This window comes from Lycorma delicatula, chromosome 3, assembly GCF_047948215.1.
Source record: "Lycorma delicatula isolate Av1 chromosome 3, ASM4794821v1, whole genome shotgun sequence".
Taxonomy (NCBI): Eukaryota; Metazoa; Arthropoda; class Insecta; order Hemiptera; family Fulgoridae; genus Lycorma; species Lycorma delicatula.
This window is the reverse complement of record NC_134457.1, coordinates 180,407,686-180,421,103: the sequence shown is the minus strand read 5'-3', so window position 1 is coordinate 180,421,103 and position 13,418 is coordinate 180,407,686. Positions and strand designations below refer to the sequence as shown.

The 13,418-nt window shown below is 29.4% G+C and overlaps 1 protein-coding gene across 3 annotated transcripts in view; it reads right to left on the bottom strand.

Moving 5' to 3' along the window:
- Positions 1-13,418, bottom strand: part of SA1 (stromal antigen) — a 138,626-nt gene that overhangs the window by 110,265 nt on the left and 14,943 nt on the right. For all 3 annotated transcript variants that reach the window (XM_075361127.1, XM_075361129.1, XM_075361128.1), the window contains exons 5-6: positions 11,885-12,058; positions 7,922-8,126 (exon numbers count right to left, since the gene is read on the bottom strand). In XM_075361127.1, the coding sequence (XP_075217242.1) occupies positions 7,922-8,126; positions 11,885-12,058 (379 nt within the window). The remainder of the gene's footprint in view (positions 1-7,921; positions 8,127-11,884; positions 12,059-13,418) is intronic.

Below are 13,418 nucleotides of genomic sequence, written 5' to 3'. Positions count from 1 at the left end.
TGATAATATTTATAAATTTGTATCGATTAAAAATCCATTTAATGCCATTGCCCCATCTGAATTTACTTCTGCAGAAGACAATCTGATCGAGTTATTCTGTTATAATACGTTGAAAACAATATTTGTCAGCTTGTTATTAACTGAATTTTGGATGTCAGTAAAAAATGAATAGCCACTTATAAGTGGTAAAGCTTATAGAATTTTAATTCCACTTGTGATTTCCTGTTTGTGCAAAGACAGTTTTTCAGCAGTTGCTGTGATAAAATTAATATCACATGAAAATCAATGTGGAAGTGAGAATGACTGTGTTTAGAATGACTGTGTTATTCCACGATTTAGAAAATGTGCAATGATAACAGACTCATCCATCTCATTGATTATATTAATTAGTTGAATTTGTTCAATTATATTTTTTTATTACCTAAAATGTATTTTATTTATTTTTACCTAACCCTTGTGAAAAACGGTTGGGCATTTTACAGTGTTCTTGTTAGAATTTGACATATGACACCTTGGGAAAATCCGGATTCATCAAGGGTGGCAAGAATCGAAAAAGTTTGGAAACCACTGAGCTAACATACAATCTTGATTACACTTAAGTGTTATTTACTGTTCTGTTTGTTGCTACTATTATCTTGTAAAATTATTTATTTTTAAAAAAGATGGATATATTCTATTAAAGATTATAGTACTTAGATTTACTTAATTTTTGGTCACCCTTAATTAAAATTTATTATAACAATGAGATTGCATTTACAATTAGATTACAAAAATATTTTCTTAATGTTTTTAATAGGAAATCTTAATAATTAATTTTATGTCCAGCACTGTGACCTTTAATTACTATGTATTAATTATTTAAAAATGAATTAAAAATAATAACAGTATTTGATGAATTATCCTTAAAAAGATTACTGAATGAAAATTTTACTTCAGTACAAGACCAATTCCTACTAAAAATCAAACCAACAATATATTAAAAACAATATCAGTGAACTTCTCTTTAGAGCAAACCAGCTTATATTCAATACTGTGCATATATGCTATCCCACACTTTTTTCTTGGCTCCATCAGAGTATTAAATGGAAAAATACTTTAGTGCATTATTCCAAATCATTTAATAGCATTTTTAAACTGTGCATCATTACTTCCTGATGCTAGAAGAAGGGTGTTTTTTTATCTTCTGTCATTTGGCTGGTTTGATGCAGCTATCCAAGATTCCCTATCTAGTGCCAGTCGTTTTATTTCGATATACCCCTTACATCCTACATCCATAACAATTTGTTTTACATATTCCAAACATTGGCTGTCTGCACAATTTTTTCCTTCTGCCTGTCCCTCCAATATTAAAGCGATTATTCCAGGATGCCTTAACATATGGCCTATAAGTCTGTCTTTACTTTTAACTATATTTTTCCAAAAGCTTCTTTCTTCATCAATTTGCTGCAACACCTCTTTATTTGTCACTTTATCCACCCACCTGATTTTTAAAATTCTCCTATAGCACCACATTTCACAAGCTTCTGTCATTTCTTCTCAGGTACTATAGATCGTCCAAGTTTTACTTCAATATAAAGAAACTACACTCCAAACATATACTTTCAAAAATGTTTTCCTGATGTTTAAATTAATTTTTGATGTAAGCAAATTATATCTATGACTGAAAGCTCGTTTTGCCTGTGCTATTCGGCATTTTATATTGCTCCTACTTTGTCCATCTTTAGTAATTCTTTTTCCCAAATAAAAAAAATCCTTCTACTTCCGTAATCTTTTCCTGTTTTGATATTCAGTGGTCCATCTACATTATTTCTACTACATTTCATTACTTTCATTTTTTCTTGTTTATTTTCATGCGGTAGTTCTTGCGTAGGACTTCATCCATGCCATTCATTGTTTCTTCTAAATCATTTTTACTCTAAGCTAGAATTACTATATCATCAGCAAATCGTAGCATCATTATCTTTTCACCTTGCACTGTCACTCCGGATCTAAACTGTTCTTTAACATCATTAACTGCTAGTTCTATGTAAATATTAAAAAGTAATGGGGATAGGGAACATCCTTGTCGGACTCCCTTTTTTTTAATGGCTTCGTCCTTATGTTCTTTGATTATTACTGTTGCAGTTTGGTTCCTATAAATGTTAGCAATTGTTCTTCTATCTCTATACTTGAACCCTAAATTTTTTAACATGTTGAACATTTTATTCTAGCCTACGTTATCGAATGCCTTTTCTAAGTCTACAAAGTCCATGTGTGTTGGTTTGTTTTTCTTTAATCTTCCTTTCTGCTATTAATTTGAGTGCTGAAATTGCTTCCCTTGTCCCTTTTTCTGTCCCTTTTTCATTACTTTTTCTGAAACCAAACTAGTCTTCTAACACTTCTTCCACTCTTCTCTCAATTCTTCTGTACAGAATTCTAGTTTTTAGGGTTGAACAACTTCATTCAGCAGTATATTACTTTCCTTTGAAGATACATAATTAAAGTTCTGCAGACAAACTTCTACCATATAAACAACTATTTTAAAAGATTCTTTGCTAGAGTTTCTAAAATATGATCACGATTTCAACTTCATTTAAGAACACTGGGCATAAAATGGATCTGTCCTGAGGCTTTCTAAAGATGTAGACAAACATACTGTTTACCACCATACACATGATAATCCTAGATCATGTATCACCCATAATAAATCAACATAAATTTTCCTGTTATCAAATTTATCAACGGAGATCTCCTGTACCTAAAATATAATTTGCAACCTTAAATTTAGACTGTTTTATGTTTGAAGTGATTAAGTTACTACAGTGAGTTAACCATTTCAAACAATAAATTTTAATCCACTCCAATGTTTAAACTGAAAAATCCTGGAATGTAATAAACATCCTGGAAATCAATTTGATATTTCATCAGTCACAGAAACTAGTGCATTTTTCTAAATCTCTAGTATATTACCACTCCAAATGATCAATCCACTCCAAAGCCATGAATGAATAACTGCAGATATTAAAAGACCTGTCATAAATATATGATACCTCAATATGTAGTCGTAATTTATTTTTGTAAGATAACACACAAGATGACATCTTAATTTTTAAGAATTAATATATGATATGATATATATAATAGACTATATGTATTAAAATGGATAGAATGCAGCATATATTCAAACCATTAAGTATTAGTAGTCCAATAACATCAATTCATCAAGGGGACAGGCATGAGATCATGATGTGCTTCATACTTACTTCCTAGAATATATTAGATGACATACCTTTGGAATTATGATGGGGTATACCATTTTAAATTCAACAAATTTTCAAAAATTTTATTACATCACTATTTTTAAGACAAAATGAGGTGCAACTGGTAGTTGCACCTCATAATTATACTAACTGTTAGTATAATTTATACTAACTGTATTGTTATTGTACGAAACCTTGTGTTTTATAAGAATGGATTATGAAGTCTTCAATTGGCATTCACACTGAAACAGTATGTCACAAATTGACTTACAATAGATCTTCAGTATTGCACGATATTATAGAGTTTACTGAAGAGCAAATAACATTGATATCTTTAATAAGGGGCTGTACTGAAACAACAAACAATCAATAATTTTCATAAATTTGAATATTAAGATAAATATTTTCATATTAATGGGAAAAGTTGCTCTGATCCATTTGGCTGTCACACTAAAATGGTTAGGAAATCTCTTTGACCTTTCAACAAGCAATCCAAATTTAAAATTAACTCAAGGCAGAGAACTGTGTAAAAATGCTTAAACAAAATACAAAAACCTCAAGATGATACAGAATCAAACTGGAATATCAAGATATATTTGAGCCTCAATGTGTTATTGTAGTCTGTGAATAAAGCTTGTTCAGCACTTGGCAGTTCCCCCATTAAGGTTCAAAAATTATCAAGCAGCACAAAGGAACCAATTTAAAAAAATAAAGTTACAAAAAGAGCCAAATCAGTCACCAGTAAATTAAACAATTCCTTTGATTTAAATATTTCTACAGAAGAAACCACTTTAGTTCCACAAAATTATGCTGATTTTGGTAGGAAATATGAAGAATTAATCATTAAAATAAAGGATAAAATGAAAACAGTTACATCAACCCGGAAAAAATTAATATTTTAAGTTTATTACCAAACAGCTGGAGCATTCAAAATGAGTTGTGTTAGTCAGTATTTAGCCCGTCAATCCAAACAATTAGTTAAAACAAATTGGCAAAAAGAAATATGATGAAAATGTTATTAAATGTGTCCAAGATTTTTACCAGAATAATGAGCACAATTGAATGATACCATAGGCAAGAAAGATTGTGTCTCTGTAAGACAAGCTGACAGGAAGAAAATTAATATTCAAAAAAGGCTTATCTTATATAACTTAAAACAATTGTACACAGCCTTCAAAACTGGTTTTTAAAAATTTGCTGATTTAAGACCTAAATTTTGTGTTCTGGCTGGTACTCACTGTCTTGTGTGTGTCACCCACCAAAATACAAAACTTATGTTATCTGTTCTAAAAATGAAAGTTGGTAATAGAATTCTTCTTTCAACCACGGTATGCGATACAGAAAATGAACCATCTGTGCTGTCACAGTGTGAAAAATGTCCAGGCACTAATGAAGTGCTCAGATTACTGCAAGAGAGCTGGGATGATTTTGATTCTGAAATTATCTCAAACAGTGGGTTTCTGTTAACCGTTGTGAACTAACTACTCAAATTCTTACATTTCAAGAGTACTTAGATAAACTTACTGAAAATTTAAATAATCTAAAAAGGCATAATTTTGTTGCAAAAAACAAGCTAATTTCCTCTACATTAAAAAGTAAAATTTCTTGGGGGGTGAATGTATTGTAATGGGAGATTTCTCTCAAAATTTTCCTTTTGTGATATACAGGATGAAATCCAGTCATATCACTGGTCAAAAACTTATGCCACAGTACATCCACTTCTCAAACATTTTAAAAAAGAAGGAAAATTACAAAGCCAAAGCTACAGTGTGATTAGTGAGTACTTAAGCACAATAGCAAGTTTATTTATAACTTTATTTATAAGTAAAAATACTGTTACCACAAGTTAAACAATTTTTTTATTTTTCTGATGGCTCCTCAGCCCAGTATAAAAACAAAAAATTTCATAAATTTGTGATACCATCCAGAACATTTTGAAATCACAATAGAATGGCATTCTTTTGTCTCACACCATGGAAAAGGACCATGTGATGGTATTGGTGGAACTGTAAAAAGGACTGTGACTAAAGCAAGCCTTCAAAGGACAATCAACAAACTGTTACACCTTCTGAAATGTACAATTACTGCAGAGACAATATTAAAAATATAACATTTATTTTCTGCTCTAATAAAGATGTTCAAGAGACTGAAGAATAACTCGGTTCTCATTCTCAGATAATCACAACAGTCTTAGAAGCAAGAACCTTTAACAGTTATGTTCCAACAAGTCTGAAAGTCCAGGCAACCTCTGAATTAGAAACATTTACGTTAGTATCGGTACACAAAGGCATTAGTGTTTCTGATTGCTTTATTGGTTTACCAAAGCCAAAATATAAAAATTATGTTTGCTGCATATACGATGGCAAATAGTGGTTAGGCGAAGTCATTGAAATCAAAATACATGAAAATGAATATCGAATACACTTTTTCCATCCACAGGATCCTGGTACTTCATTCAAGAAATCATTGAGGGATAATCAAACATGGGTTCAACTGGAAAATATTTTAGATTCTCATGCCTTCAGAGCTTTTTCTATAAACTACTGAAAGAGGACACGCACAACATTACACTAAAGATGAATGAGGACTTATCAATTCTACTCAATAAAAAATGGCAGGAGCACTAAGTTATGTTAGTTAAGTTTGTTATCAAAAAGTGCAAGATTTATTCATAACTTCCATTAGCAGGAAAGGTAAAAGTGAATTGAACGACTTGTTAATGTATTTGAATTGTTTATCATTTTGTTATTATTATTTATCATTTTGTAATTGACTATTTACTAATTATCAGTTTATTTATTCTATGGAGTTTAGCTGTAATTTTTATAATCTGAAAAAAAAAAACTTAACATCAGTATTTTTGGATACGTTGTGTACGGTTAGAAGGAACGATGTTTTTAGCGGTTTTGTTGGCTTTATTACTTGTCAACACCTTTGAGTAACAAAATAATTTTATATCGTTTTTAAGTACATAAAAAGTACTTACTTACTGCAGTAAACATTTCAGCTTTTTGTCATCTGTCCCACATGTGGTTTTTGGGCTCCAAAAATGAGACATTTTCAAAATCTTACGATTTGCAGCCATTTTTTTTAATGAAGGACAATCAGTAACACTCCAATTTTTTTTTATAAGTAGTACTACTACTACTTAATAGTTAAAAGGTAAAAAACAGGCCTGTTACCCTCATTATTATTCATTATTTATTTTGGGTCCAAAATTTGAACAAACAATTTGTAAAAGTAACTTCAGTAAACATTACAAGATTTGGTTATATAACAAAATGAATTTTGAGTACACTACGATGAAGTTCCATCTTTACTATTTCCAAAAAGCCCTTTTTGACTCTGTACAATGTAAAATAAGAATGCTACAGCTCATGGAAAAAGTGGCGAAAATGGCTGCTTTTACCAGTTGGCAAGTTAGAAAATAGTTTTACTCAAGAAAAAAACTTTTTAAAAATGGCCACTACAAGGTGGATAATTTTCATATACCAAATATCAAAATCAAAAATAGTGATGCACTGATCATTTGTTGAATTAAAATGAAATACCTCTAATAGATAAAAAACACATACTTGAATATGGTGCAGAATGAGGAAACATCTTAATTGTGGTACCAACATACACAACAATACCTTCTACGACTGCATGAATTCCAATGAAAGAAGCAAGAAACTATTAAATTTATTTATAATGTAGACGATTCCCAATACTCAGCATCTTGGCCTATTAGTAGATCTACTGACCCACATGTAATGGAGTTGGGCAAATGAACATTTATTTCATAGATTTGTTGAACGTTTACTTATCAATGAATAAATTTTTAAGTATATAAAAACAAACTAACAGGTATACAAAAGTGCAGATAATAAAAGAGATGGCAAAGATAACACAACATACAAGTTCCTATGTCACATAATTCTTAAATAAACTTGGGAACTTTGGAAAATAGTAATTATGAAATAAATCTTGAGTCTACTGTCAAAAAAAAATAACTGTATATTTTGTAAAGTCAAGAATCTTAAACACAATTTGTTTATACGTTCAGCAGAAGTCTGTAACTATGTTTAGTAACAATCAGCTGATCTTAATTTAAGGAAAATTCCCTAAGGGAGCTCTAAGGCATCTTAAAGAGATAGATGTTTAGAATTCACCACAAAATATAAAACTTTTTGTAGTAGTAGTAGTGGATTATAAACATCCAGCTCAATATATATAAACAGAAACTGCAGCACTGGCGCATTGAAGTTATATTTGTTCTTTCCTAAAATTGACATTTCATATATAAAACCAAACACTCGTGTACATTCTACCTGTATAAATCTACCTGTATAGATTAAAATCTACCTGTATACTTAACAGTTAAGCTTTTTTAGCTTTTTAATTTCTTTGGAAAAATTAAACAGCTTAAAAGAATCTTGAAAAATTTAATGTCATTAATTCTTTTTTTTAAATAGTTCTACAATGTAAAAGTTACTTTGAGCAACCATCCCCTTTTTTAGTATATTTTCTACATTAGAACGATCTGTTTTCAGGTCCACTAAAAAATGTACTGCAATGGTTTTATTACATAAAAATAACAACACCAAATATTGGATAATATATTTTAATTATATAACATCGATATTCTTAAAAATTATACAATGTCATACATGAAATATATAAAACAAGAAAAAACATACCTGCTAAAGTTGCAGTGTGTCTAAATGCACGAACTTGTGAATCAGACAATCCAGTTAAAAGTGAAATAACATTGTCCATTAAGTACTGATCATAAATAATAGAATACTGACATTGTTTAACAAGGTGGGCAACAAAATCACAAAAATTTTGTCTAAACTTTTTCCATTGTTGTCCAGTCATAATCAAAGGATATTCTCCACTTTCCTATAAAATAAAGTATTCTAAGATTAAACTTTGCCAATCAAGAAATACAAATAATATAGGTACTTTTCATAACAATTAAAGTACTATAAGAGCACAAAAAAGTCCACAAACATTATTTCAATAAACTGATTTTATGGAATGAATGATGTACAACATTAAAAAATCTTAATATCAGCTTTTATCAAATAATTTTAACAAACTTTAATAAAAAGCAGATATTTCTAATACAACCTGTATAATAAAGGTTACTCTGATGGTCTCGAGTTTTTCCAGAAAACTTAAAAGGAAGGATTATCTTTAAAAAATAAATTGTCTGCACTGATGATTTTTAAAAAAAATTTGTTTATTTTGGTCATCATTGTTTAGAATTGGATTACACTTGTACTAAGCATAATGTTATAAATATATCCTGATGTCATTACAACATTAAAAATATTTTCATGCCAGAATTCAAGAAAACTTGAGATAAAAATGACATCCAGAGATCATCAGCTAACACTTAGTAACAGCAACCAGCCAATAGCTTGGTTATATGCACAGCTTTCCAAGCCAGACAGATTGAAGTTACTTCAGTCTGGTGACATACTTCTCAGTCACCAGACTGAGAAGTATTCTAAATCACTTCCTGTTCAGATCTCAAGGAGAAGCAACATTAGGAGTTATGGCAATCGTCTGCTAAAATGGAATTAACAAAATATGGGAAAAATGAGCAGGTAAAAGAGTAAGGAGTAAGGAGTGGGTAAAGTGAAAGATGAATAGAGTGAATAAAATTCAATTACACTTGAAGTGGCATGAGAAGGAAAGGGTGATGTTAATAGTAATGATATAGTATATTATTACAGTACAGTATACTATTCAGGAAATAGAAAAAGGAAAAAAAATATGTAGGAACCATTCTAAAAATGGAATAGCAGAATGTGACCAAGGATAATTTTTACAGTTGCTAGGATATCTGCTGTCATTATAGGAATGAACCCAACGAATATGCTTTAATATAAGTGTAGATGCCAATTAATCAATTAGATTATTTTAAGATAATAGAGAATTGGAAATCAGTGGTTGAGGAAGAGAGGGGAAACCAAGTAATGGGAAAATATGAACTGGGTATAAGGAATGAATAAGTGAAATTCTTAGCGTCTTTAATAAGAAAAATAAAATGTTCATAGCATATACTTATTTTAAAAACCATGAAAGACTAACACATAGAAACTGCCAGGAAATTAAAATAAATATCAAATTGAATACACAACTGCAAATAAAAGATTCTGAAGCCTAAGTAAAAAGGCACAAAGACTAGAGATGAGATAAATAATTATCATATAATTCTAGAAACAAATATAGTATCAAAAATAATGTGGAGATCAAAAAAATGCATCAAAAAAAGAACTAAATGGGACTTGGAAAAGAATAACTAAAAAGGAGCTAACAGAAGAGAATTTAGCTCAAGTTTTGAAGAGAAGAAATTTCAATAGAAGACAATGCAAATGAATTTTTTATGGCATTTAAAAAAGTAAAACATACAACTCACTTCTTTAAGGAAATAAAATAAAGACGCCATGTGTTTTTAGAAGTTATTGGAAAAACAAAAATCAAAAATGCAAACAAGGAAAACTGAATAGTAAATTAAGAACACAAAAAACAAACCAGAAACAGCTTGCAGATAAATTCAGAGATGGAAGATTTAGAAAGAAAACAACATTAGGAACTAAAGCAAAAATAGTAACATGGAATTAATGGAGAAAAAGAGTATACGCACTACAGAAATTGCCATTAAATATAACAGCGTTATACACAGAGGAAGAGGTGGTTAAAAATGGAAGGAATACAAGTAGGACATGTACCACTCAAACAGAATCAAAGATATCTATATACATATATATATATATATATATCAGAATGAAATGGAAAAGCATAAAGTAGAGTAACAATCCTAAAATCTGAAGTTTCACAAGCCTCAGAAGATAAGAATGGAAAAGTTGTGAGGATAGATGACTTCCCAATATTTGTGATTCATTTAATAAAGGATTAAAGGAGGTAAAATTACATTTGATCTAAATTAATGGCTTGTAGCCACAATATTTTCTTAAAACCAACATAATTCTAATCTTCATATTCCACCCATATTTCTTCAACGAATTCATAGAGAAAATTAATTTTAGTAATTGAGTAAATGGTTACAAAAGAAAAATGTGGGTTTAGCAAGGGAAAAGGCACAAGAGAAAGGTGATTAGAAAGAATTAGTGAAACATAAAAACAATTAATAGAATATGTTTTATGGATATGAAAACAAGCATCCAATGAGTTAAATGGGATGAACTAACAGAAATACTAAAAAGCCAAAGAGTAAAATGGAAAGACAAAACATTCAAAAATTATACCTGAATCAGAAGACAGTTGCAAAATTATCAGATACAGAAACTGGATGGTTGGACCTAGGAAAATTAGTACGGAAACAGTGCAGCTTATCTCCAACCTTGTTTAATACATATTCTGAAGATATGATCTAAAATGTCCTAGAAAAGGATGAAGGGATCACTACACAAGGAAAGAAAATAAGATGAGGAATACACAAGGAATAATAAGAGAATACAGAATAATGAAAATTAAGAAGTAAAGAGTAGAAAGGATAGGGGACAATAAGCTGCCAATGAATTTCTACACAAAAAAGAATTCAACAAGTTAAACAAAATAGGAATAATTAGGTACAATGTAAACAGAAGTTTTTGTAAATGAAAATAAAATAAAAATTAGAGTAGCAATGCCTAAAACTATTTAACAGAACAATTATGAAGTTACATTTACAAAAGCATCCTGTTCAGCGATACATTTGAAGCATACTTTTGAGTACAACTAAGTATAACTGCTTTACAAAGGTTGAAATAAAGAGAAGAAAAATAACTATGTCAAAAGATATATAAACTTTTGAGGGATGAGTTAAAAAGTTTTTAAAAGTTGTAAAATAATTAAATTAAAACACACAACAGAACATAATCTTCTGCATCAGGTGCCAATCAGTACCGCTACTTCCTCTATACGGGTTAGCATAACAAAATTTATAAATGTTATGGAAATGTTAATGTTAAAAATATACTTTTCATTTATTTTACATAATTTTTAAATAAGTTAATATATCTGTTTATTTATCTATTTTATTTTTAATTTGTATTTAATTAACCAATACATTTTAAAATGTCTCGTATAACATATTAATGATTTAACTGAAAAAAAAAAATATATATATACACACACACCAAAACAAGCGAAATTCTTAATAAAGGATAATTACTTGATATACTTGATAAATACTGCTACAAAGTGGTAAACAAGAAAACTGTGAAAATATCTTTTTTAGATTAGATATTAAATATAATGTAATAATAAACCCAGTAATGAAACAAAGAAATGTAACCAAATAATGAATTCTCTGAAAAATTCAGTGAAGAAAATGGGTTAGAATCTATGAAATGGAATAATGTTTGTTTTAAGGAGATATTGTAGCCACATGCCATTGCTATAGATCTCATACAATTTTACCTTTGTAATCCTTTATTAAATGAATAATAAATATTGACAACTAGTGTAGATATATACTACATCTACAAATTAAGAGTGTATCACTGGTATCAACTGATAATTTTCAGTTGACTACTACAACTAAAGTAAATAATTACTTGATAAAAACTGCTACAAAGCAGTAACAAGAAAATTGGGAATATATGATTTTAGCTAGTAGATACTAAATATATATGTAATAATACCTCATCAAATTCTTCAGTCATTTTTCTAATAATTGCTGCATGTTCCATATTAGCTGCCATTTGTGCTGTGATTTTACCTTTACATCCAGATGCATTTATAAAAAATTGCATAAGTGCAAGCAATGCAGTATCTCTGTTTGCTTTGTATGCTTCTATCCAATCATCTACAATAACCTAAGAATAATTTAAAAACATTATACACTGAATAACAAAAGGAAGGTCACTTAGGATGTAAACATAAAATATGCACATATATAAACTTAATACTATCTCTCTTTCCGAGTGGAAACTAAAAGTGATACACCAATTTGTTGTTTTACAGTGTCGATTCTAGTCTTCCTTATGATTCTGATATATCTGTAGCAACTCAGGCATAAAAAAACTACTCATTTGCTTTTTTAAAGTAATGGGTTTAGTTACATAGCCAGTCACAGTGACAAACATAATAAAGGTGACACTAATAGATAAGGTCTCAATTTTAGTAGATTTGATATGCAGTAGTGTATTTGACTCAGTGAAGAAGACAATAAGAAACCATTTCACACCTTAATTTCCATTAAATAAATTTCAAAAATTATACAACTACAAGGCCTTACCTTGTAGTTCAAGGTAATAAGACCATGCAAGGTCTTATTACACCTTGCGTAGAACTTGTTATTCTTGAGAATGATTTGCAGTTTTCAAGAGTAGTTAGAATCACATATCAAGTTATCTCTAACCTTTTGATAATGGCAGTTATTAAAGCTAATATTGTAATTAAAACACAACAAATTCATAGCAGATAAAATCTTAACATTTTTTATAAGAATACAAATCAACATTTCTGTAATAAACATTTTTCTTAAATTTTAAATGCTAAACATTAAACCATTCATAATTTTTCATCCACATACATGAACTTAATATAAAAACCTACTCAATTGTATTATGCTCTTAATAATGAAATTTAGATTGTAGTTTCATTAAGCCCCTTAGAATGGCTGGTTGTCTTCCACCGAACTATTAAGTCATGTTTCTTAAAACATAACTATTCATTAGGAGGTCACTTTTGTATTATTTTACTTAATGAAAAACTAAAGATTAAAGTTAACATTTTACTGTCAGGCCACTGAACTTAACATAAGCAAGCTCTGCAATCCTGAATAATGTAATAAAGTCCACACATAAAAACGTTAAGTTAATTTTTTTTTTTCAGAAAGATAATTTACCATACAAGGTGAAGCTTGTATATGGGAATATGATATGAAAATTTTGTACCATATAAAAAAATTAGTGGTGGGAAAAACACATTTTCTTAAATTTAAGTATAAAATGTATATAACAAGATCTTGAATACAAGTAAAAATAAAAAAAAAATCCCTTTTGGCACGGCAGAGGTAAATTTCACTGGTGCTAAGTAGGGGATAAAAAAGATTACCATCTTAAAGTTTTAGGTAATGTTTAGAGCACTTTAAACAGATTCCATACAGTGCATATTAAGGGAGGCATGATTTTTTTTGTCTTTGAAACCCCATTTTTTCCTCCCCCTGGACCA